Source organism: Neolamprologus brichardi, chromosome 2, assembly GCF_056152115.1.
Source record: "Neolamprologus brichardi isolate AB-2024 chromosome 2, ASM5615211v1, whole genome shotgun sequence".
Taxonomy (NCBI): Eukaryota; Metazoa; Chordata; class Actinopteri; order Cichliformes; family Cichlidae; genus Neolamprologus; species Neolamprologus brichardi.
Window position 1 is genome coordinate 17,470,646 of NC_142105.1, and position 26,997 is coordinate 17,497,642.

Below are 26,997 nucleotides of genomic sequence, written 5' to 3' on the forward strand. Positions count from 1 at the left end.
GTAAAAGTTGTGCAGCTGAAACCAACATGTTTCAAAAGGTGAAGCCCTTATTTTGAAATCGAAAGGTGTCGGTTTCCCGTGTGTCGCACTCTACACAACTTCACCAATGCTTAGCAAGTCGTTTGAGTGTTTGCAGACAAGTCGGCATCTTCCATGAAATCTACAGGTGAGAGCAGTAATTTGCAAGCAATCAAAGCAATCACAGTGAGGTTCTTTCTCCAGAATTTCATACCTAATTGTGACCAATTTGACCTAGCTACAGCAAACAACCTCCCAAAATCAATGACCAACAGGCCGACCAGTACAGGTTTTTTCCTAATAACCAGTAGTAATCATGCGGTCCAGCTGAAATTTATACAAGATTCTTTGCCTCCTCCTTTACAGCTATTTTTGTCAAACAATGATGACAAAGGTTTTGACAGTAATACTGATAACAATCGTCCATCTAATCATACATCCATCAGTTTTTCACCAACAGCATTTCTTTTTGACAAACCATTATTGGAGTTCTGACCTATGAAAGCTCATTTCTGTGGATTATGTCTGCAGTTTTAGGTCAGTAGCCAGAGCTTGTGGTCACAGGTGGAGGTGGAGACACTGATCGACTAGCTTTGCCTTCACACTCAGCTCTCTGTTCGCCACATCAGACTGTTACAGGGTTTGCTTCGGTGCCTTTGCAGTTTAAATCAGTGAGTGCAAAATACTGCAAGTGCAAGTTTAAGATCACTATTAGTATAGACTGCAGTCTTGCACTCTCCAGTGCTGCTACATGTCTTTGGCTAATAACAGAACACTTATAATAATTAAATAAGTCTGCAGCTTTCCTGCTTGGAACTCATTTTACGAGAAAGTCTCCCTCAACAATGCTTAAATGTCAAGTTTTTTTTATTTCCCAGTATCCTATCAAAGTGTTCAAATCTTACAGGATAAGATCAAATCTGGCAGAATAAGACTAAATAAAGCTAAAGCAATTTTGAAGCATCAGAAGAACTAAGTGTGTTATTTATGGTAAATTACCCTGTTGCAGTTTAGTTCAGTGGGAAATATATTTGATGTTTTGTATTTTTTGTTGTTGAACATGATTGTTTCTGCCAAAGGGGAAAAAAGTGCAGCCTGTATATAGGTTTGTGTCACAGTTCTGGGTCGGTTTGACCCAGTATTTTGAGTTCTGATGTTTTTTTTATTTTTGAATGATTGTTGTGTTTTTCGGGTGCTAGGATTATTATTATTATTATTAGAATTCCATGTTTCTGTTTATTCGTGTTTCAGGATTTGTGTCTCATGTTTAGCATTGAGTTCCATGCGTTATATTCTGTCTGTCTGTCAGTGTCGGGTCTGCGTCCTTGTGTAGTGATCTCTTGTTTCCTGTTTTATTGTGAAGGTCTGCGTCTCATGTGAGTATTCAGTTTTACCTCCCTTGTCTCGTCTCGTTAATTACTCCCACCTGTGTGTAATCTCCCTGTGTTTCTCTGAGTGTATTTAAGTCGTGTCTTCTGTTGTTGTAGTTGCTGGTCCGTCTGTGTATCCATCGTATTTCATCCGTGTGTTCTTTCTGCTGTCCGTCATCACTTACCTCTGCCCATTCTTCTTCATGTTCATGTCCTGGTTCGTGTTTTGTAGTTTAGTTGTTCCCAGTTCAGATAGTCTGCAGTCCAGTTAACCGTTTTTCTATTTTGTACTTTACTTTCAATAAACCACCTTCACACCTTTACAAGTGCCTGCGTTTGGATCCTACTTCATTATCTCCACATGGCTCACTTCACTCGCCGTGACAGTTTGGGACTCTGTCCACGCGTGTGTGTGTGTGTGTGTGTGTGTGTGTGTGTGTGTGTGTGTGTGCGCGCGTGTCAATGTGAGTATATTTGCCTAAAACTCTCTCCACTTTTCCAGACTCTGAAACTTTGCCATTTATTCAGGGTTATTTTCATTCTGCCGTTTGGGAGCATCCGTATGCAGATACAACTGACGGGAATGATATATCTGCCCATGCTAACACTTCGCCCACACATTTAATATGTCTACAGACACACGCAGCTGCACTCCCCCATACACACACACACTCTTCTGGCTTATATATATATATATATATATATATATATATATATATATATATATATATACACACACACGTATATACAAATATATTTATACACCCACACATGCACATATACACACAAACACATATTAACACATATGCACAAGCACATGTACACGCTAAGATAAATGGATTATTGGAATTTTTCTTTGGTTATGACCTGAAACACAGGTCTCCCCTTTCTCGTGTGTTAGTGTGTGTGTGTGTGTGTGTGTGTTTGACCTGTGTTAAACATTGTCTCAAACAAAAGGCATTAGTCCAGCCGACCAAACTAATGTGATTTTCCTATTAATGTGATGCCCTGGGTGCATCCTGTGTGTGTGTTAGGTGTTGAGTGGACTACACTAACATCTTCAGTTCGTGTCAGCTCATTAATTTACAACCACCAAGTCTGACTGGCCAATTCATTACTTAATTCTTTTACACACACATTCGCGCAGACACACACACACACACACACACAGAATTTCAGGCCTTTTTACCTCTCTCATGAAAAAAATGTTGTTTTAGTCTGTGAAACTGTGTGTTTCATGACAGATCGGCACAGTTTTTATGACTATCTGTCAAGCTTGTCACTGATTAAATGGCTGCTGTTGGTGCATGTGTAGTGGGAGATGAGGACGAGCACTAATTTGAGAAGGTGAATGAGTGATCGTGTGTGTAATAAATCTGCCGTGTGTCTGTGCATGAGTGTGTGTGCAGCGATGCTGAATCTCTCCTGCCACAGTATGACTTAATGCATATTGCTAAATCTATAAATGTACCAGTTAAGTATGTGGCTGTAATTTTAAACCGCAAACTGGTGCAAATAAAGTCGTTAAATCGTTGGTAGTGACTTAACTCAACACAAATTACACCTGACACATCATACAGAGTGCTAAAACATGTTTACATTGACTTATAGAGCTAGCCAATCTAACGATCCACAACCTGTATCCTGTGTCCAAAAAGCACAGACCCGGCAAATTTTGCCAACAATGGCCCAATGCCAGCGAATACGCCACTGAGCCATGAATTTCCTGTTATGACAAGCTGCTGGGACAGACATGTGTTTGTATTTGATTCAGTTGTATTTTTGACGTGGGATACTTTGTATCACAAGTAAGTTGGAGTTAGACCAGACCAGTGGTTCCCAAACTTTTTTTGCTAGGCTTACCTTTGTTTTACAAGAAAATCTTCGCAGGTGAAGCCAAAGGCAAGATATCATCATATCTTCTAGTCTTTGGCTTGGAAGGAAGTTGGTTTGGAAGCATATTTGACGATGCGTTTGTGTGGGAGGTGGGAGCCCCATCAAAAACCTGTCCATTATGCTACCAGTGTTAGCTAAGCTAAAGCCAAACCTTAAACCCAGATGTGCATAATAACATATACCCACATAACAAAATTGGTAAGGCTCGGATCTGGCCCACACAATGTGCTTACACATGGCCCACATACCGCAAAGAATGACGACCCTTTGGTGGCCCAGATTTGGTTTGCCAGAGGTGGCCCACACATGGGCCTGTGCAAGGCAAGTTGCAGACACACTGGTGGCCCTGTCCTGGCCCATATGTGGATTACCTCTGGCAAACCTGATCTGGGCCACCAAAGGGCTGTCATTCTTTGCAGTATGTGGGCCATGTGTAAGTTGTGTGCAGCCATGGGCCAGTTGTAGACACACTGCTGGCCCAGAACAGTTTCAGCTCTGACCCCAGATGTCAGCCTAATGTGTACCTTAATCGAGCCATGTAATAACAACGTGCCAGAACATAATCGTGCAAAAGTAACATGACAAAACTCTGTTCAGACAATGAATGGACTGACTCTTATACAGCGCTTTTCTACTCTCCCAGATTACTTAAAGTGCTCTACACAACACATTTTCTCTAAACTGAGTGCTTCCTAGCTACATTCATACACATTGACACTCTTGACATGCAGACTGGAAGAGCCAGGGATCGAACTACTAACCTTGCGATCAGTAGGTGACTTGCTCAACCTCCTGAGCTACAGCTACCCACTGGCAATGATGAGTAAACCGTCACTAGGCTTTGGATAAAGTGTACACTCACAAACCTGCATTTGAAACATTGGCTACCATAGCAGTATAGTATTCCAACATGGCATTTAGGTCTTCTAACTAAAATAGGAAAACAGGAACATAAATAGTGCTTCATTGCCAGACCTGATCCACATCTGGTTGACATACACCCTGCCATGACACCAGTCAGTCAGAAGCACCAGCCGGATCCAGGGAAGACCTGTTTTCTATGGGCCTGGGCCACATAAACCAAACCACAATCGAGCCAGATATGGCATGCCATAGCATAAACAGTGACGTCATTGCCAGACCTGGTACACATATGGTTGAAATACACCCTGCCATGACACCAGTCAGTCAGAAGTGCCAGCTTGATGCCAGATCCAGGCCAGACCTGTTTTCTGTGAGCCTGGGCCCATGAAGCAAACCACAATCGAGCGAGATATGGCATGCCATCACATAAACGGTGCCATCTATGCCAGGCCTGGCCCATATCTGGATGGCATACGTCTTTTCATGCCAGAAGTCAGCAGTGCCGGCTTGATACCAGATCCGGGCCAGACCTCCTTGGTATGTGGGTAGAGCACATGTTCATCTGAACAACTTTCCTCCAGATTCCCTTTTCCTTACTTAAGTCATGCTGTGATATTGTGGTCAACGGTATCGTTCCACTGCTGGGGGGAAAAAGATGATATCACAGCCAAATTTTAGATGCCATTCAGAGCTTATGGTCTGTTCTAATCCAACTAGCATACATACGCTATTTATGACAACACTAATAAACAAGAGGGGGAGAGTACAGATGAGAGACAGAAGAGGTATTTTGAAGTGGATGACAGAACCAGAGGCTTTATTGCTACAGGCTGTAATTCAGAGGGAAGGCCTTGTGGCAAGTGCCCGAGGGTGACAGTTAAAACAGAGCACAGCTATCTGAGGCTCAGACCACAAGGAAAACTAAAATAAGTGAGAGGAATGAGAGACAGAGAGGAAAGGAAAAAACAGAAGGAGGAGGGGAGTCCATTTGGGCAAGCTCTTTGTCTTTTTTCAACCTCTAACATCTCGTTATCTCGAACACAAGGTGAGTAGGGATGAAATCAAAAGAAAATAGAATGGCACCCTCCTCTGTTTGTACCTTCAACATTTAAGAAAAAAATGCTACACTTTTTTTTGTAACACGTTTAATCTCCCACTATGTCCCCCCCCCCCCCCCCCCCCCCCCCCGAAACAAAAGAACAGACAAACAGCTCAAAAATTTACATTCAATGTTTTATTGCTTTGAAGGTAAAGAATAATATTACCAAAGAAATGAGATAAAACAATATCCCTGTCACTCACACTCTCTGGCTCTCTCACATCCTCATTTCTTTCTTCTGTCAAGCATTTTTCTTTATGTTTTCACTTATATATATCTTATATAAACCCTTGGCTGAGTGAGGATTTTTGTTTTTGCTGTTTATGTTCGTCTTTATGCATTCTCAATCATCCAGGAAAATAAATCTCCAAAAGTTGATTCTGTTCATCTGGACGTAGCGTTTTCTGGGAGAAACGTTTCGTCACTCATCCAAGTGACTGGGTGTTTATGTTTGTGTTTCGCTTCCTGTGTTGTTTGAGTTTTAATCAGTGTTTCTCTCTCCTGCAGTATTTGATGTATAATGGTGTATGTCCTCAATATTTCTCTTCTCTGTGTTCCCCCTCGCAGTGGATGGATGCATTGACTGGTCTGTGGATCTGAAGGAGTACCACGTATTGGCTGGTGAGCCTGTTCGAGTTAAATGTGCCTTGTTCTACAGCTACATCCGAACCAACTACACCATGGCCACAAACGCCAAGCTGCGCCTCATCTGGTACAAGAACAAAGGCGATGCAGAGGTGAGCGTCACTGGTCTGAACTACAACTGATGTGGAAGGAAAGATGAGGCAGGGAAGAAGAGTCATGAAGTTCAAGGAAGACACCATGAAATGGAAATTTAAAAAGTTAATTAACAAAAAGCATTAATTTAACCTAACCATAACCTGAGCAGCCCTGAGACTGTTTAGAACACAGATGTGACCTCTGGGTCGTTGGCTTTTGGAGTCTGCAATTTTGAAGCCTCAGTATTAGCGATTTTTTGTTTTGTTTTTTAACACCACGTGCCATGGGTTATCAAATAATGCCAGTAAGCTCGGTTAGCGTGCTGTTGCCATAAACCTTATTGGTGCAGCTCACACAAATATCTGCTTATTAGTGCTACATGACACAAAATACAAGAATTTTACACTTCAAACCTTCATGTTTGGTCTGTACCACGCAGTAACAGATTTTCAGTCAGCACCTGAATTTGCAAAGTTAACAAACCAAGACCATGATTTATTTTTTTTTATTTTTTTTTATTTATTACACTAACTGGAATAAATAAAAAGATACATTTTCCCCCAAAAAAGCTGGATTAACCATCTGGTTGAGTGGAAACGCTCCACAAATTGGAGTGTAGTTTTTCATGTTTAAATTTCTTTCCAAAAAGGTAACAGAGGTCCTTCAAGCTGTATTAAAAAACTCAAAAAACATTCAAGCATTATTTTTAAAGATTAATTTGCTTTCTCTAATTATTATAATAACTGTAATTATTATATAAGTATAGGTATATGTAAGCATAAATTTGAAAGTACAGGTATATTTCTTACTTATCTTTTATTTTATTTATATAGCACCGAATCACAATCAAACAACTCCCTATGAGCAAGCACTTGGCCACAGTGGGAAATAGAGACTCCCTTATAACAGGAAGAAACCTCCTGGAAAAACCGGTTCAGGGAGGGGCGGCCAATCTGCTGCGACGAGTTGGGAGTGAGGGAAGGAGACAGGACAAAGACAATAATTAATAATAACTAATGATTAAATGCAGAGTGGTGTATAAACATGTCGTGAGGGACAAATGTGCGTGAAGAAGAAATCAAAGAAGTCAAAATGCCATTTGGTAAATGGAAGCACGTCTTCGATCAGTATTTTAGATTAAAGGCACTTTTAATTGGTTATTTTAAGACGTATCTTAAGAATAAAGCTAGTTGTCTAATTAAATAGACTGACTTTATAAACACTTTTTGCACTCATTTGTGTCTATCACTAACTTCCATAAGCTACTGTATATTAAACGTGTCTCAAATTATGAACAGCATATCTGAGTAGCAAGGTAATACTTGGTATATTATTAAAATATATACCATTTTTTCATAGCAACCACATTACCGTTGTCAATTTTAGGTCAAGAGGAAGTCGTTACAGATTATAGATACATGCTCTGTATCATTGATTCCATTAATACATATTATAAGAGTCCTGTTATATTAGATTGGATAATCTTCTACTTATTGTATCCTTTAGGAGCCCATCATCTTCTCGGGTCACAGGCTGAGTAAAGAAGATGACTCCATCTGGTTCAGATCTGCTGAATTGGAAGACAGTGGATTCTACACATGCGTTTTAAGGTAATGTGGATGCATGTCAGTGCACAGGCCTGTCTGACTCCATTCTGACCAGTATCCTGGCACTGTAATGCATCAACCCTGAAGTAAAATAACTACAACCTAGTTTCTCGTACAAAGTAGGATTCAGAATTATTTCTGGTTCAGATGGGTGCATTGTTTCTGAGAATCACATAAACACAGCTCTTCTCCCCAGACGGGAGCTGGGTCAACGTGAACACACTCAACAAAACACAGGCTTTATTTTGAAGTTTCACTTGCAGCCCCAGCACATTTGCTTCATAAGACTAAATAAACAGAGTAAGGATTTCAGCAGCATGCAAACAAAATATCGTTGGCCCGACTCTGACCTGCAGCAGGGTTCACGAGGTCGCCCCTGCATTGTGGATTTCATGGGAACAAACTGGGAATAAATTTCTGACTGACTCTCTCTACACATCTGGTCCATTTGCATAGCGAGGGCAAGAAGCAGCACTGTTTTCTGTCTGAATGAAAAGAAATAAACTATATTTTGTTTTATGATTAAAAGCCCCCTGTTCTTAATAGTCAAGTAATCAAAACACAGATGACCGATGGATTACAAAACGTTTCATCATATCTTAAGCTGCTATTTTATTATTTGACTATTAGTCAATTAGTAGGAAATTAGCATAATTTGAGGTGTGTTTGCAATATCAGAACATTAGTTTTATGCCTTGCAGGTGAGTGTGTGCGCCTGTGTGGACATTTGGTGTGAGATGGTGCACCTGTGCTTGCCAGTTGAGTGGCATGCTGCCAGTTTATTCAATTGAAAATGTACAATATGACAGTTGGCACCACATCAGAAACTGAGCCCTGTAAGGCCCTCTAGAAATATGTGTTTATGTGTAAATTTGTAATGACAGCGTAGTGTGGTGGAGCGGGAGGAAACAAACAAAAACAAATCTGCACAACTGCTTCAGTTATTATAGTATATTACACTTATAAACTGTAAAATGTATTAATAAAGATGTCTTGTGGAAAAAGTTAATTATATTAAACTAATATCTGTTTTTCCTACAATATTTTTCCCAAGGTGGTACAAAGATAGCTCGACACTGCAGATAACCAAAATAAACACACTTATGAACACAGAATGACACCTAAAGATTACAAAAGATTTTTCTTCCTTGATGTCATTTAATAGACAAAACTTGGAGCACGCTGGAATTCTTATGGAAGTAGCTCACAATGAGAGGAAGTGACACGCAGCATTGTTTAAGTAAAGACGGATCAACTGGAATGGTATCACAGTATTTGTTGAAATTAGTGAGGAAAAAAACAAAACAGTAAAAAAAAAAGGTTAATGGCAGCTTCCATCAGTGAACACAGAACTTCAATATCAGAATGTCATGCAGAGTTAAATGTTGGAAGTAGCCTCGGAAGAAGGTTCTTCCGCGAGAATGTCCTGGACACCTTACAGTGGCCAATCACAGGATAGCTCTGATAGCTTTTGTAGAGAACCAACAAGATGGTCTGACGTCAGAGCTGCAAATATAGGGACTTTGACAGCGTGGAAAAGTGGAAGCGACAGAGAACAACAGAAGTGGAAGAAAATCATGACTTCAACCATATCTGGCAGAAGATGAGAGAAACCACAGATTCTAAAGCTTTGAAACATATATAGTATATAATGACAGCTGAACTTAATCTGCCGATGTGGACCATGAGATGTGGTCATATTTATTTTTTTATCTTTTCCCACAAAGAAGAATTAACTGGATTGATTAAATAAACATGCATTCAGATGTTTGGGGTTTTCTGTACCAGCTTTTTATTACTTCCATATTTTTTTAGCACAACAATGTTGCAAACGAAGGGTGACAAGGTGAGAAAGTGAAGCAGGCAGACAATATGAAAGAAACTCTACATTTCTTAGTGGATACTGACCAACTGTCATTGCCATTTCAGATTTAACGTTACCATACGGTGGCTACACTGGGTAAAGTGATGGATTTTTTTTTAACACACTTTGAAAAATCTGACTTGCCATGTGCTTATATCCCAGTTAACCGCAATTAGCCAGTGTTTTATTTGGAAAAAGGGAAGCTTTGGTTGCACCAGCAGCACTGCTCTCCTCTTGTTTTATTCCATAAATCACTCGACCTGCTTTGTGCTTGATCCTGTTTGTCTTCCTTCTCTGTATCTGATAGCTACTCTACCTCAGCTTTCTCCTTTCTGTTTCCATCTTTTCCCCTTCCTCTTCCTAGCTGTTTTTATTCCCTCCCACACCTCCTCTTCCCTTCATCCTGCCAGCAGCTTCTGTCCTCTACACCTGAACCACCTGTTTCTCTTTCCTCACTCCTACATACCATGTTCCATTGTTTCCCATTCCCACTCCTTTTCCTTCCCCACATCAGCGTCCGATTCCTTCTACCCCTTCATTGCCCTCATCCTCCCCCTTATTTGCTCTCCTCCCACCTCTTTTTTCTGCCAGAACTTGACACCTATCCTCCTTAATAAGCTCTCTCTCCCTCTCTCTCTCTCTCTTCCTGTCTTTCCCTTGCTCTCTCAGCATGACAACCTAATTAGGGCTTGGTGTCTGTCATTGTCTCAGGGTTTCTTATTAGCAAGCACACATATACACGCGCACATTCACACACATAGACACATACACACAAAGAGACACAGTCCCCCCTATCCTAATGGTGAGCCACCAACTGGATCCTATTATACTGCTGAAGGTTGTATCTAGAATTTGTAGCCATGTACAGAAACTGCAACACAGGAGCAAGACAAACTCTACTTTCAAATGTGCTTATTGCCCTTGATCTTACACATGTTTTTCTTGCTATAATAAAGAACAGGCGATATGTGGCCTGTTGCATACAGTCAAAAAAAAAAACATTTTCATGATTAATTTAAATTTTACTCTTGATATTCAATCCTGGCATTAAGTGCAGTTCAGTTTATAAAAGTGAAATTAAATTTGATTTGATATTTGATTATTTTCAGCTGGATTGATATAAAAAAACAATAAAACTGTGTAATAGCTGACATACGATACGATAACATGAATCCTCTTTCCAGTATATCAGCATTTCAGGATACTGGGATATCTTTGCAGATGGTTGCACATTGTTTGCCATGGTAACATGAATTTATTTATTTATTTTGAACAAATATGGATAAGTATATGAACATATAACAGTTTTCAGTGTAGTTTTCATGTAGTGTGTTCCTGTAATGTGTGCCCATTTAAAATAATCTTTGAAGAATATTTAATGTATTAAAGAAACCTTAGTGTTAGCACAAAATAACTAATGCTAAGAGCTAAAGGTTAAGCTGTTAATTATCCAGTAAGAGCATAGACTGTTTGTAAAAAGAGTATATACAGCGGTCCCTCATTTATTGCGGGAGTTACGTTCTACAAAAAATCCATGAAAGGTTTATTTTTTACAATTTTCATAGATGTTTTAAGGCTGTAACACCCCTCACTACACGCTTTGCACACTTTTCTCAGACAGGCATGAACATTTTCACACTTCTCTCATTTAAACACTCTCAAAGTTCAAACCTTCATAGAAAAATAAGTCCATATAGAATGAAACCAAAGATCAAATCCTGTTTTCAGGTCCACAACATGGGAATAGAGCAGCTGCCAGAGAATTCAACATTAGTGAATCAATGGTACGGGAGCAGAGGAAGCAAGAAGAATGAGTTGAGGAATGTTTGACTTATCTGACTGTTTTGTTTCGCTTAATGCGCCTTTTAATCCGAAAAATACCTTCCTTTAGCATCTCCAGAAGTCCAACATTTTGTGTGATGGTTAGCATCTTCTTCTGCCTTCTGGGAGCTACTGCAGGTGTCTTTGACGGTGCAAAATGTTTTGTCGACATTGCTGTGTTTGTTGGGGAGAAAACTTACAAACATACAGTAAAGCACTTCAGAGTCACTCTGCTAGCGATCGAAGATTTATGTAAATTTGACAAGCTGGACGCTTTCTGTACTGTACAGGAGACACGGAGGAGATTGACTTACAATTTTAGTATTTAGTGTGAACACTACCCTAACATGTGGCAGATATTCTATGTTTTAAAAATGTTATAGAAAATTAAACATGCATATTCTGCTTTGCACGTCTGTGTCGGCTTTATTACAGTTTCTAATTGCTGCTTCGTACTCGTCTTGTTCGTCAGAGCTGACAAATGTGGATTATATAAGGTTTAGAAATGTAAAGGTAAACCATTAATCATCTTAATATTAAAATCTCGTTTCACTAGCTTCAAGCAGTTTAAAAAAATCTTTGAAAACAGAACATATTTAAGCTGAGACTATGCCATTACAACATCCATGTTTTAGAAATGTATTGTATATAAATAAGAAACCTGTTTAGTCTCTGTCTCCTGCATATTTGACCATTCATCTATACCCCTCCCTTCTCTCAACAATCCACCCCTCCATTAATCTTTCTAAACCCTGTGCTTGTCAGCAGTGATAGATGTGTGTGATAAGATATCTATATCATCTTTAGTGAATTAACAAGCCGTGACAGAGAGGGTCAAGGGGAAAATGGGGAGCTTTTCTAGGAAACTTTTTTATTTTCCTTTTGGGTTTCTCTAGTCTAACCCTGCTGCTGCGGTGCGGCACAGTGCACCGTATATGCAGACTGGTAACAAATTAAAGAAAAAGAAAACCTGAACTCTTAATCTCTACAGTGAGGGGGATCCTGTGGGTTGTGAAAATATGTTTTCGAATAGCAGACCTAATGGTGTTGTGCTTGTTCGTAGCAAAGGGGTGTCTCTTCTTTCCCAGTCAATTCTCACTGGTGTAATGTGATCTTCTCATGAGTTCACACAGGAGCTGGTCCAAATATAAGCTACAAGAAAAGAAAAAAATCCAACTATTTGTCCTGTCTTGTTTTAAAAAGTGAAAACTAAGTTGAATTTTCAAATACAAGATAACACTCTGTTGGCCTAAGGCAAAATAATTGGGATTCAAAGTCCACAGTGATCCTTTTGATAACCTTTTCAAAAAGGCTGGCCTTCTTTAATTCATGGACTACGTCCTGAGCCTGCTCCACACTTTACAGCCGGCTGCATTATGTGTTCATACTTGTTGTTGAAAGACCTCAAATTATTTTAGCAATTTATTAAATGAATGCGAGGAAACAATGTGACAGTGTGAATGATTCATCTGTTGTGAACTGTCACCAAAGTGTGCTGCTTCTGTAGCTTCACTTTCAGTACAGTCAGACTCTCAGCTTCAGCTTTAATGCTTTGGTTCATTCTCACAGCTGCTGCAGAGAGAAAAAACAAAACACAAAAAAAGGAAAACCCACTGTTTAATACCTCGTCATCAAGGTACAAGTCAGTGACATCGTGCTGAACAGGGAGGAGGATTTATCAGCTGTAAGTATTTTCCTGATTCTGAAATATTGGGAAAAACTACACAGAATCTAAGTGTTGCTGTATTCTCCCTCCAAAGGGAGGAAGTATGTCATTGGCTCTGTTTAGTTATTTGCAGTCTAGTATCCACAGATATCATTTTCAAATGTTGTGTGATGGTAGACAGAAATAAAAGATCAAGTTAATTTGATTATTATTTAAGTTTGGTAAAAATTTGAATCAAGGTCACACCAAATGAAAAAATTTGCAAAACACTATATGTTAGCTGTATTTTATGGATCATCTTCAAACTTATTTACAATAATATACAGTATACTAGTTTTTATTGAAAGGTTAATTCTTTTTTGTAAAATTCATTTTCAATTTGAAGTATTTATTAAAGGATTAATAATTCATTTTGAAATATTGATTTATAAATAGTGTTTTTGTCTTAAATTAAATCAATAATAAATTACTTTAGTAATTAAAAAATAAGCATATAATAATAAGAGAATTCATAAATAATTTTACAAATGCATATTTTATTGCACAATTCATTATTTAAGTGCAGAATCCTTTATTTCGATGCGCGTGACTCTTGGGACATGAGTACGTTGGTCGGCGAAGCATTTGACCTTGACATTCACTGCTAGTGCCCAAGGTCAAATCGGACCTTGAAAAATAATCTTCAAGAAACCGTATGTAGTGATATATAATTTGAAAGGGCATAGAGAGAGCTCTACAATACGTTTTTATTTTTCCAATATATTGGCCTGCAGCAACACAACACGCTGACGTCATCATTTTGTAATAAAAACATCATAAAGCATCCAAGTTTTAGTACAGCCTCTGCCCTTTGGGGAAAGCTGTGCTCTGTGAGCACTGTTGTTCGATGTCTGCGTTAATAAGCTTGCCATATGAATGTAAAAGGCTATATGTCAGTATAAAAAGCATTTGATATATTATTTTGCAACTTTTTTTTCACTTTGCTTACAATAAATGAAACAAAGTACATGAGTAATTACACCCATTTCACTCGGGTCTCCCTGAATTTGTGTTGCTCTCTGCTGCAAGTGACAAGCCAAACAAATCCAATTACAAATGAAATTAGTTTATTTTGATGTGATGACTGGTTATCGTGGTTATACCGTACAGAAAAATGTTTCAGCATTAATACATAAATATGGCCTAAACACCACTGAGTTTTGTGAAACCCAGTTAAACAAGTTCAGTTAAACTAAACTGTGCTGAACGTCCTCTGAAGGCTCTCCTTCAGAGATGGCTAATACTCCACATATCAAGGATCAAGTTAAGGTGGTTAACTGGGACGCCTCCTGGATGCCTGCTACGTGAGTCGTTTAAGCATGTCAAAGGTCAAAGGTCAAATGTGTAGAGATTTAAAATGTTCCTGTGTTTGTGCAGGTCTAATATTTAGAGGCAGACTAATCCAGAGTCTGGACGCTGCAACAGACAAGGCCACCGTGAGATTTAAGCTTAGACCTTGGAACGGATACGAATCATTTTGAACCACACTTCATGTTTTTTAGAGATAAGAGCTCAGATGGGTAGGAAGGGGCTCCACCGTTTAATGATTTAAAATCAAAAAGTAACATTTTAAATCGGATCCTGTAAGTAACATGAAGCCGGTGTGAAGGATTTCCATGTGATTAAATTGTTTTACTTTAGCATTATGCAAGTTTTTTATTCCAACTGAATTAATCAGTGATGAATAAATTTATTCCAACTTAATTTAATTGAGTTGATCTATGATTACATAGTCCAGCTACGTAATGCTAACAGAAAGTAATTTATTAATATGGAAATCTCTTCCATGATTATTTTAACTTCATTTAAAGAGTTGTTGGAGTGTTTAACAACGTCTAGAGTCCGGTTAACATAAAACTTGAATGGATATTTAACAACTTTCACACAGCTGTCACTCCATCCATCCTCTTCGCTTATACTCATTAGGGTTGTGGGGGGACTGGAGCCTGTCCCAGTTATTATCATTGTTTCAAGTACATCCACGATATTTCTTAAAACAGGCCCATATTTCACAGATCAGATGAGCTGCTAATGCTGGATTGTAGTGGTGTTCCTTCAGGAGAGCAATGGTTGTTGGTCAGCATCCTCTTGGCAAATTTCTGAACACAAACATCAGCCAATGTATGTGGCCTCTCACAATATTACATGCTTTACTCTTGGAGTGATCTTTGTTGGTCGACCTCCTCTGTGGAGGGTGATGAATTTCTTTCACAATATGTCTGACTGACTGATGAAGTCAACACTCTTTAGAAATGGTTCTCTAACCTTTGCCAGCCTGGACAAGTCTTTTTTGTGAAGCTCTCAGAAATGTTGTCATCACATACGTCCAGCTGTTCTATCATTCGATTATCCAATTCTAGGTTGTGGGAAGCTGGAGCCCCAGTTGTCATATATAGGGCAAGAAGTGGCATCTGGTCAGAATGCCCAAGTAACACACACAGGCATACAGTCATCCATGCTAACATTTACAACTACTCGTTCCGTCCCACTGATAGGAATTCTGAGTAATTTCACCCCTGAATTAACTGCTATTATTGGTCACATTTATGCAGAAATATAGAAAACCTCAAAGGGTTTACACACTTTTAAAGGTTTAGTAAAGCCCCTTGTGTGTGTTGTAGTGGGTGGGTTTGCGAGAGGGGTGCAGCCTAAAGACACTGTTAAAAAAAGTATAGGTGAACAAAAGTAGAGTGACATTCCTTCTCAGGAGACCGTAACTGGAAAATAACATTGTCCAAGTGAAGCAGAGAAACAGAGATGTGCACATGGAGGGAGCAGAAGAAATGGAGGCAGGTGGGCGGGAAGGAGAGAGAGAGAGAAAAGAAGGTAAAAAAAAAGAGTCAAGGAGAAAGTAGTTAAATTGGAGGGGTGGGGAGAGAGGGCAAATACACGGAGAGAAAAACACAGGACGGTTGATAGAGAGAAGATGGAATTATACAGAGAGATGAAGGAGAGAGTTGGAAGAGATGGAGAAATGAGTAGAGGAGAAAAGAAAAGCAAAAATCCATTTTCTCTGCAGGTATAAGGACCTCAGTAGGGAGAGAGAGCATGCGGCGACTGCCCAAGACCCTCCATACGCACACTATGATTAGGACTATGGCACACACACACACATATACACACAGACATCATGTAGAAAGAAATTGATACACCCAGCAAGAGGTCTCACTTTACTTTTGAGGCTGTAGCGCTGCAGGAAAGACATTGCACCAAACCTCTATCCTGCAACATTCGGTTTTCTCTCAGACTGAAGCAGAAAAGGAATCAAAAAGTAGATGGAGACACACACACTCACACACACAGATGAAGGTGAAGAATGAGAATGGCGGAGGACAAAATGATGGAGAGGACGACTCCGAATGAACAAAATAAGTGTTAGATAGTGAACGAGGTAGCATGAGATGAAAGATTTCATGCCTCTGGCTTTGCCCATTCTTCACTTCAACACGGCACATTAGATGGAAATGCAACGTGTTCTCTGGGAAAATGAGTAACTAGACTGGTTGAAATGCTGGCTGGCTGCTCTCTAAGGTTAAAAAAAAGAATTGTGGTTGGCTAGGTGAGCAGTTAGGCGGATGAAAGGTTGTTTCAATTGGTGACATCTTGGCAGGACAGGCCATTTGGCTAGGTAGGGTCATTGGTGGGTCAGTCGGGTGGCACAGTGACAGGCTGATCGGCTAGCTGGTGTTTTAGCCGACTGACTGAGAACTCTGTCCGGTGCTCTGAGTTTCTGATTGCGTGGTTGAATGCTGGATTGGCTGTAAGGACGCTTGATTTGCTGGCCAACATGCTGGCTGTCTTTGGCTGTTAACTGTCTGTCTGTCTGCTGATCAGGCATTGTTCTTGGTGTCCAGAAGTCCATTCTGTAGAACTTCCTGATGACTCAAAAACTGTTGAGAAACTAAAAAATGTTGTAGATTGATAATTGATCAAACACAGAACTCGAGGTTACTGGAGCTCACGTACCACCACACAAAAAGCCAACAGTGGTTCCCCTTTAGAGTGAAGAGTGGGTATTTTTTGCTAAGACTGACTACAGACAGTGAAATCGCTGTGTGGATAGAAATTTATATTCAAATCAGTTCAGTTTTATTTATACTGTATAGTGCCAAATCACAACAGTTGCCTCAAGGTGCTTTATATTGTAAGGTCCTAGAATAATACAGAGTAACCTCTCTGGTAGGACCAGACTCAGGGAGGTGCAGCCACAAGAGGGGGAACAAACACAAGTTGCATGCAAATGTATGTGCAAGTTCCCAGGACCGTAGTTTCTGGGTTAGTTCTTACCAATACTGCCATCCATCCACCCATCCACCAAATCAAAAGTTGCAGTGTGGCTGACATCTATTACAGCTGCCATCGGAATGATTGCACCAAATAATGCTGTTAATGAAATCCCACTTTCATTGCCACGGGTGATTAGATATACATCGCAACAGTGAATATTTTTGGACAGCAGTTGAAATGTGAAACATAACACTGACATTTCAAGTTGTCAGTGAATATTTTGCTCAAATCATATGAGCATAATCTGAAGAAGGCAGGGTTGAACTATCGAGACAAAAAGGGCCCATGTTGACATTTCTCCTGACAGACGACTTTTTGTGGTCTGCAAAACAAAAAACAAAAAACCCAACAACCCCAAAACCCTTAGAGAGGAGTTCAGGGTGAGTAACTGGGCATGCAATCTGTCTGATTTTAACAATGCAGCCCTCAGCCTGAAACCCCTCTGTGACCAAACGAATGTGTACGTTTGTCTTAACCATGGCAACAACTCTTTAATAAACTTTAATACAGATCAATAAACACTTAGACTTGTAATTTTGGAAGGCAGTAAGTAATTCTGTGTATCTTTTTTGACATATTTTTCCTGATACCATAGTTAATGGCTGGTTGAATGCACAAAATAAATTGCTGTTTTTCTGCTGAAATTTCACTGCCATTACCCTACCTCACATCACATCAAGCGCTTTCACCTATCTGCAGTTGCTGGTGAAGTCAAATAAAAGACCAGATTCTCATTTGCAATTTCATTTTTAAATTTCTGTCTTTATGCGCACCTCTCACTGCCACACTTTCTCTCTCAGCTATTCCCCTGTGGTAAGGCACACACACAAGAAATACACACAACATTGTCACAAGGGTATTTTTCTAATGCCAGCCAAATGTTTAACCTTTCTCTTCATCAGATTACCAGACTCCAAGCAGGAGATAAAGACAGTGAGTGGAAGAGGAAGAAACAAAGAGATGGAGAGAGACAGAGAGGGAGGTAAAACAACGATGGCAGTAACAAAGTAAAACAGAGAGGAGTGGGGAGTGAAATAGGTGCAGAGAAGGAGAGAACGGTCATTTGAAGTTTCTTTGGCAGTCCTCAGTGACTTGGCAGCCACTGAGTCGGCACCAGTCATTTGCCAATATGGGCTAACGTGTGCCAGTGCATGCCACGTTGAGCCAATGCCTGCTGCCCTGGCCAGTTTTTTGAAAAAAAAAGAAGAAAAAAAACGAAGTAAAGCCTTTTGACACTTTGATGTTCAAGGGGTTTTAAGGTGCTCTAAAATACGATGTGACTCAGTAGATTTAGAGAGGAAGGGGCTAAAGCAGGGTGAAAAGAAGGGCAGAGGAGGAAGTGTGAAAACCAAGCCACCGCTCCAATGTTAGCAACACAACTCTGTAAAGTCTGATCCTCACAGCTTCTACAACTCTTGCTTGAGTGTCCTTCAAGTACACTTAGACTGTGATCTGCAAAGTCACTCGTTTAAGCCTTATTGAAATGATTTCAGGTCCTGGAAGTGGACGTTTTCCTAAGATGGTACATCTGAATTATCCATTGTGCTGTGTGAGTTTAAATTTAACATGCAGAGTAAAAAGGAAGCACAATCAGGACCTCGCCTTATACATGTGATCACACAGAACTACCTTGCACAAACTGCACATGAAGTGCACGTGTGTAAAACTACCCTTTTATTCCATCTATTATGTATTTTTATGTTCCTATTTAGTTATATAATAATAATAATAATAATAATAATAATAATGAATTGCATTTATATAGCGCTTTTCAAGGCCCTCAAAGCACTTTGCAATTCCACTATTCATTCACTCTCACATTCACACACTGGTGAAGGCAGCTACAGTTGTAGCCACAACTGCCCTGGGGAAGACTGACAGAAGCGAGGCTGCCATATCGCGCCATCGGCCTCTCTGGCCATCACCAGTAGGCGGTAGGTGAAGTGTCTTGCCCAAGGACACAACGACCGAGACTGTCTGAGCCAATTACAAGACAAACACCCAACTCTTGAGCCACGATCGCCCATATATATATCAACTTCAACTTCAACTTTATTTATTTGTATAGCACATTTAAAAGACATCAAGTGCCGGCCAAAGTGCTGAACAGAGGAATAAAATAATAAAAGAATTAAAATAGAAAGAAAACTTTGTAAGACATGTAATATCAGCGAGATCCAAAAGCCTTGGAAAATAAGTGGGTCTTGAGATTTGATTTAAAGATTTCCAGGGATGGAGAGAATTTTATGAAGGGGGGGAGACTATTCCAGAGTCTCGGGGCGGCAATGGAGAAAGCCCTGTCACCTCTAGATTTGAGCTGGGAGCGTGGAACTGATAAAACCATCTGACTGGAGGAGCGCAGAGATCGAGTGGGCAAGTGCAGGCTAAGAAGATCTAAAATGTAACCTGGAGCCAAACCATGGAGGGCTTTAAAAACAAATAATAAAACCTTAAAATCAATTCTATATTTAACTGGTAGCCAGTGTAGTGATGCAAGTACCGGGGTAATACTCTCTCTCTTTCTAGTGCCCGTCAGAAGCCTTGCGGCTGCATTCTGAACAAGTTGCAGGCGTGACAGGCTTGAGTGACAAATACCTAAATAGAGAGAGTTACAGTAGTCAAGACGTGACGATATGAAGGCATGGATAACAGTTTCCAGGTCTTTAGATGACAGGATATTTTTGAGTTTAGAAACGCTCCTGAGTTGGAAAAAACTGCCACGAACAACTGAGTTTATTTGCTTGTCCAGCTTGAGAGTGGAATCAAAAATGAAACCAAGATTTTTTACATGGGGATGCACATTAGCTGATAATGGGCCCAGATTGTTTCTTATGAGGCTAATAGAGTCCTGCTTACCGAAGATTATAATGTCGGTCTTGTCATGATTTAGTTTGAGAAGGTTCAGAGACATCCAGCAATGTATGTCGCTAAGACACTCTGAGACTTTCTGCAGCGTACTATCAGCGCCTGGTTTTAGAGAAAGGTAGAACTGTGTATCGTCTGCATAAGAGTGGTAAGGGATCTGATGTTTCTGGAAAATGGAGCCTAATGGGAGCATGTATAAGGAGAATAAGACCGGACCCAGAATAGAGCCCTGAGGTATTCCACAGGTTAGTGTAGCTGGGGAAGAGTATTTGTTACCCAGCATCACAGAATATGTTCTGCTCTCTAGGTAAGAGGCAAACCATTTTAGAGCAGAACCTTGAATGCCGACACATGTCTTTAGACGGTTCAATAGAATTGTGTGGTCGACAGTGTCAAATGCTGCGCTCAGGTCTAAAAGGATTAAAACTGTACTTTTTCCAGAGTCAGCAGCTAGAAGCACATCATTGAACACCTTCAGTAGAGCAGACTCTGTGCTGTGGAAGGCCCTGAAACCAGACTGATATTTGTCCAGAATATTATGCGTGTCTAAGAATGAGGATAATTGGTGGAGGACAATCTTCTCAAGAGCCTTAGACAAAAATGGCAGCTTAGAGATTGGTCTAAAATTGCCAAGAACTGACGGATCTAAACCAGGTTTTTTTAGAAGCGGCTGGACAACAGCTTGTTTAAACAAGTCAGGAACAGTTCCATATGAAATACTGCCATTTACGATAGCAAGGATGTTGGGGCCGACTGTCTTCAGCACATCTCTGAGAAATGGTGTAGGTAACATATCCAAGGGGCACGTAGTTGGTTTCATGTGCATTATTATATCAGTGAGATGGGATAATGAAACCGGTTTAAATTCTGAAAAAAGGAACGAACATGTAGGTGGTTCAGAGGGGTCTTGGGATGGGAGCGGGATATGTGCTCGGATATCATTAATTTTTTCAGTAAAGAATTTTTGAAAATCCTCAGGCGTGTGTGGGGCAGTCTCAGATATGACTGATGTGGTGGGATGCAGGACAGAGTTGATTGTATTGAATAGAGCTTTAGGGTTACCAGACTTCTTGTTAATGATCATGGAGAAATAATTTGCTCTTTCTACCTTGATGGTATGCTGATAGTTATTTAAGCAATCTCTAAACACTTGATAAGAAACGTGGAGCTTATCTTTCTTCCATTTTCGTTCTGCTTTCCTGCATTCCTGCCTGGCGGCACGAGTGACCTTATTTAGCCAAGGCTGAGTTTTAAATTTTTGCCGTCTACATTTTAAAGGAGCAATTGAGTCCATTATGTTGGTACAAGCACAATTAAAACATGCAAGAAGCTCATCAGGACTATTGCTATGAGGAGAACTTTCATCAAAGATGGCTAAAGGAGATGCAGCGAAGGCAGCTAAGAATTGGGGAGCGGTTTCAGGTGTTATAGGACGTATAAGAGAGGGGGCCTGGGTTTGTTTGGGGGATGGGTGAGGAATTGGAATATTAAATAAAATAAAATTATGGTCAGACGGACACACATCAATCACTTCAACGCCGATCACTGAGAGCCCAGATGACAAGATGAGGTCAAGAGTGTGGCCCTGCTTGTGTGTAGGGCCGTTGACAGACTGGGTCAGGTTAAATGAGTCCAAAAGTTGTAAAAACTCCCTAACCAAAGGTTTAGAGGGGCAACACATATGGATATTGAAGTCACCAAGGATTAGAAGCCTATCAGTGGTTGGTAATGTCACAGATAGAAAATCCGAAAATTCCTTAATGAAGTCTTTGTTAAGGTGAGGAGGCCTATAAACTAGAGCACAGAGTACAGGAGAGCACAGATCCAGCATAAACAGTTGCAGTTCAAAACTGGTGTAGACACTTCTAGGTAGCATTCTACATTTAAAGTTATCTCTGAAGACTGTTGCCAGGCCGCCTCCACGACGGCAGGTCCTAGGTGTGTTGAGGAAGTTACAGTTTTCAGGAGTCAGTTCCACAAAAGCAGCTAGATCATCAGAAGGTAGCCAAGTTTCAGTAATAAAAAGAAAGTCCAAGCCATGAGAGATAAACAAGTCACGGTATATGAAAGTCTTGTTCACCACGGACCTTGCATTGATTAATGCCAATTTAAGTGGTGAAGAGTCCGAGACTGAATGTGTGACAGCACCAGAGGGTACAAATTCCAGATGCTGAAAGTTGGTGGTGTTGGCACCTCCTTTTTTCTTGTTCAGTCTAGTTGGGTTATGTCGGAAAGCTGACCAAATAGATGGTATTTGGTGGGAAAGTCCGTTTCCCACAGGATGATTATACACATGCAGATTATGACGGCAGCCCCGGTGAATATAGCGTGGACAGCGAGCTATCCCCAAAGCAACACAGCGCGCATAAGTTTGGGGAGGCAGCCGAGTCCTTGTGTTAAGATGTAACAGTTCCAGTTTTGAATAGTGCATTCCGTCATTAGCACAAAGGTCCGAGCCTTTAATATGGCTATAAGAAACACCGCATAGTCCAATGGTAAAACCAAGCAACAGTAGGCGTATCCATCGTATGGTTAAAAGGGGAATCATAGTTTCTCCATTTGTTCACGCAGCCAAGTTAAAACCACGTTAGCCAGCATGCCACAGCCACGGACTACAGCCCAGTGCCGGAAAAGTAACTATGATTACCTACCTGGCACTGTGCACAACGCCGGCAGCTTGAGAAGACGGATACTTGATGCGATGACAGGCCGAACGGTAGTACGTGCGGGGGGCAGCGAGGGCTCGCGTTAGGCTGGTGAAACAGGTCCCCAGGAGAGTCGATCACAGAAGAAAAAACAGAAACGATAAAATCCAGGTTTCCAGGGTCAAAAATAAAAGCCGTGCTCGGAGGCTAAAACTGTAAAAATTTTAAATAGTTTAGTGAAATATTAAAACAGAGCTACGCACGAAAAACACACACGCGGAGAGCAGCGGCAGAAAGACACGCCAGCGTACGCTCACCCGGAAAAAAAAAAAAAAAAAAAAAGTCTCCACAGGCTGTTGTCCCTGTAGTGTCTACTCCACAGTGGGAGCTTGTGTTAAGCGCGGGGTGAATGATTTACCTCTGGAGGTAAGCCCAGTTAAGTACAGTTTCATGCATAAGTCAGCACTGGACACAAATTTAATGGTACTTTAGCTAGTTTTGAGACCCTACAGAACACCAAAGTCCGTATGGTATGGCACAATTTAATTACTGTCAACATGAAGTGCACCAGTGTACAGTATTAAAAGCAAAAATTCCCTAAAATATTTGCCCAAAGCCCTGCAGTCTCTTTGATCAGCAGGTTTTTTGTACAAATGGGAACAATAAGTACTCCAAGAGTCCAAACCTCCTCCGGGTAATTAATTTGGAAGGAATAGTTTTTTATTTACATATATTCATTTTTGTTCTTTTTAAGTGTGCTTTAAGTTTGTAGTGCAGTAAAAATAAGAGAAGAGTAGTGTGAAAGACGCTTACTGTGATTATACCAACATGTAGGAGTAGGTCATGGATAACAGGCACTGATGTGTAAACAACAGACATGAATAACTTGAGCTTATTACATAATATTATACTACAGTATATTTCTAACTAACCAAGCAGCTCATTCTCTTAACAATGTAAAAGTAAAAAGTGTAAAAGTGAGGTCAGAGGTCAACTGTGACATAATATTTGGATCCAAACTATAATGTGATATTTAGAATTCCCTATACGCTTACATGTTGTCATTACAAGCAATGGCAGTTAAATAGTTCTATATAACATTACTCTATTGACCTTGAAGGAGAGGTCAGAGGTCAAATGTGAGGTCAGAAGTTAAATGTGACATATTTACTTTCTATATGTTCACAGACTGCACTTGTAAGTTTTAAAACTTTTAGCCCATTTTTAACCAATAAATCACTGGGTTGACCTTGAACACCTGAGTGGATGTAAGCCAGATTTGAATGGATCATTAACATGAGGCCACTCTGGACCCCGACAAAGCTGAACGACAATTTATTTAAAACTTTTCAAGCTATCGTGTCTACAGACAGTACAGCATGCAAACGCTACCAGAAACACAACCTCCTTGACGGACCAACCTGACATTTAACTGGGTGAGAAGATGAAGAAAAAATATTTTCTCAGCTCATGGCAAAAAGAAAAAAATAGTAGGGTTAAATATTTGAGTCATTGTTTCCATTTAAATCCCATAAAAGCCCAACATGCTGCCCTGAGATGTCCAACAACCAACAGCTTGTTGATTTATTGGGAATCTAAAAAGTCTTTACCCATCATGAGCGTTAACCCGGCCTAAATTAACACTGTATTTCATTGGCTGACATTGCTGCAAGTAAAGCCTCAAAGTAAAGTTTGGTTCAGCAAGAGTGACTGTGTATATCATGAAGAATGCATTACTGCCACCTGTTGATCACTGAAAACAATATAAAAAAACGTGTTAATAAAGTTTTTTTTAAAGATGCATACAAACTACACGTACATAAGAATCGAGTGCAGTATTCTGTAAATGACAGTGGAAGCGTATACACATCCAGATATTGTGTATTTACATCATGTTCACATAAACATGAGCATGAACCTGAATGTGACCAGGATCAGTACATCACATGAATAATTAGAACATCATGCTTGCATAACAAACTCATTTCACAAACATGCCGAGGGATAAAAGGACTTAGTTCTGCACACAAATAATGTACATAAGCGCACACACACACACACACACACACACACACACACACACACACACACACACACTCAGTGGAGTCACCTTGCCTAGGAGACTGCAGATACTGTTCAAACACACATCGGCTCTCATGCTGGGTCTGTAACACAAGCTAATCCCCACACTACAGTAATAGTAGTTGTACTTTTTACTTCCTCACTTATTTATAACATGAAAGAACTGCAACATTTGGAACATTCAGGGGAAAAAACGGAGACAATCGTTTTTAGGCACACAAAATTTCCTCCCTTTCTGTTTGTAAGTGAACACGGTGCACATGTGAACCTATAATCCAACGTTGTTGTTAAAACTTTATTGGTATTTCAGCGCACAGTGGACTTGTGTTTATGATGAATTTGGCAAAATAAATCTGTAATACAAAAAAAAATTGCAGCACAACACATCGAAAGATGTTTTTCATGGGTTAGTGCAAGTGTAAAAATCCACTGGGAAAAAAACCCAAAACAATGAAACATTACAATTATGTACCTTGTTTGTTATGTGTTTTTTTTTTTTTAATCTAGATTGGAAAACAGTGCAGTGATGATTTCAATCAGTATTTTTTCCTCTCATATACATTGTGTGAACAAAGGTAAGATTGTTGCTTATCAGCAGTGACAGGTATTGATTTGTGCTTCACAAGTTGGGGTTGCTGACCTTTCATATCAAAGAATATTAGCGCTCCAGTAAAACACACAGATGCGCACATGCTAACACAAAAATGATGGAGAGCATGAAAAAGCTGCAGCTTTACTTTACTTTACAAATCACACAGCAGCCGACACGGGTACAGCGCACACACAAAGCCAGCATGGAGCAAACACTGTACCTTTCTGTGTGTCAGCGAGCCGACAGAGGCTGCCGCGCATCTCTCTGACAGCGTGTTTGTGTCTTCTGTTTAGCAAGTGCTATAGGAGTGAAATGAGTTTTTAATGAGGTTCCAGTTTGTTTTGATGCATTGCAGTTTTTTTTTAAATCATAAAATGTCCTAAAAGGTCTTAAGAACATGTAATGGTTAAAAATGATTCACATTTGCATCTATTCTTATTAATGAAAAGCTGTGGCTTAATTTTCTTACAGTGTCATTAAAAAAAATCTGCGTTAAACACTTTCTACACACAGTATTTAAGACCTCATTAAAATATAGCTTGTTGTGGCGTATGGATCCATATATAACCATATGAGATGCACAGAAATGTGTCGGCCCATGCGTGTGTATGTGTGACTGTCTCAGCGTGCAGCAGTGTCCACGCTTCCTCTCTCTCAGCCTGTTCATTAGATTGATAGTCAAATTAATCTGCAGCTCCGTGCAGGTATAAACACGCTGCCTGCTGGCCAGGATACATCCCCCTCTATTAGCTCCATAATTCAAAGCACCCTCCAGCAGCCTGCCCTGATCATAGGAGGGTAATTGCAGGAAGGGTGCGCCTGATTTATTGACGAGTTGGATATGGTGGATTACAATTTGATTTGGAGATTCATTAACGGCTCATTTAGCATTTTGTGGAACTGGAATTTGTGTCTTTTTTTGGGGGGGGGGGGGAGGGGTTTCGAGACTGCTCCACAACAAGAACAAAACACAAATTCTGCACAAATATGAAATATTAGCGGTCAGCCAAAGTGCAGTATGCCTGCAGTTGTTGTAGAAGTGATGCTGCCTTGCTTGAGGACACTTTAGAAGCGATTATGTAGCCTCTGACAGACGTACGGCAGTCGCTTCAAATTAAGATCAGCGTGACAATTAAGAAAAAAAGAAAAATCATTGTAGCCTAAGAACGTGCTGTCTCTTTGCCAGTATCATAGCCTCAAACCAGCATGAACATTAAGTCTTACTGTAAGTGCGACTCTACTACTTGGTAGTGAGTTGTAAAATAAAGAAAAAATAGATTTCAGTGCATAATTTTGATTTTGAACGATCATTTTTCAAGCAGTCTGAAGTGGTTTTATTTGCAGCTGATTTGTCAGCTGTGTTTCAAGTTGAAAGAGGTTTTTGGCTCACACCTGTTATCTGTTTCATCATGACAGCACATTTCTCATTTGCTTTAATAAATGCACATAGGCAGTCATAAAACCACACATCCCCACATGTGTAAAAGTGAAATCCTATGCTTTATTCATAGCAACTGTACACTTTCCTTTGCCATGTGACAAAATAACAAGCCGCACTTAGC

At 40.1% G+C, this 26,997-nt stretch overlaps 1 protein-coding gene across 3 annotated transcripts in view; it reads left to right on the plus strand.

Annotated features, from left to right (window-relative positions):
* il1rapl2 (interleukin 1 receptor accessory protein-like 2) overlaps positions 1-26,997 on the plus strand; it is a 446,246-nt gene that overhangs the window by 266,293 nt on the left and 152,956 nt on the right. For all 3 annotated transcript variants that reach the window (XM_087847635.1, XM_035910998.2, XM_006781884.2), the window contains exons 3-4: positions 5,815-5,984; positions 7,474-7,577. In XM_087847635.1, coding sequence (XP_087703761.1) covers positions 5,815-5,984; positions 7,474-7,577 — 274 coding nt within the window. The remainder of the gene's footprint in view (positions 1-5,814; positions 5,985-7,473; positions 7,578-26,997) is intronic.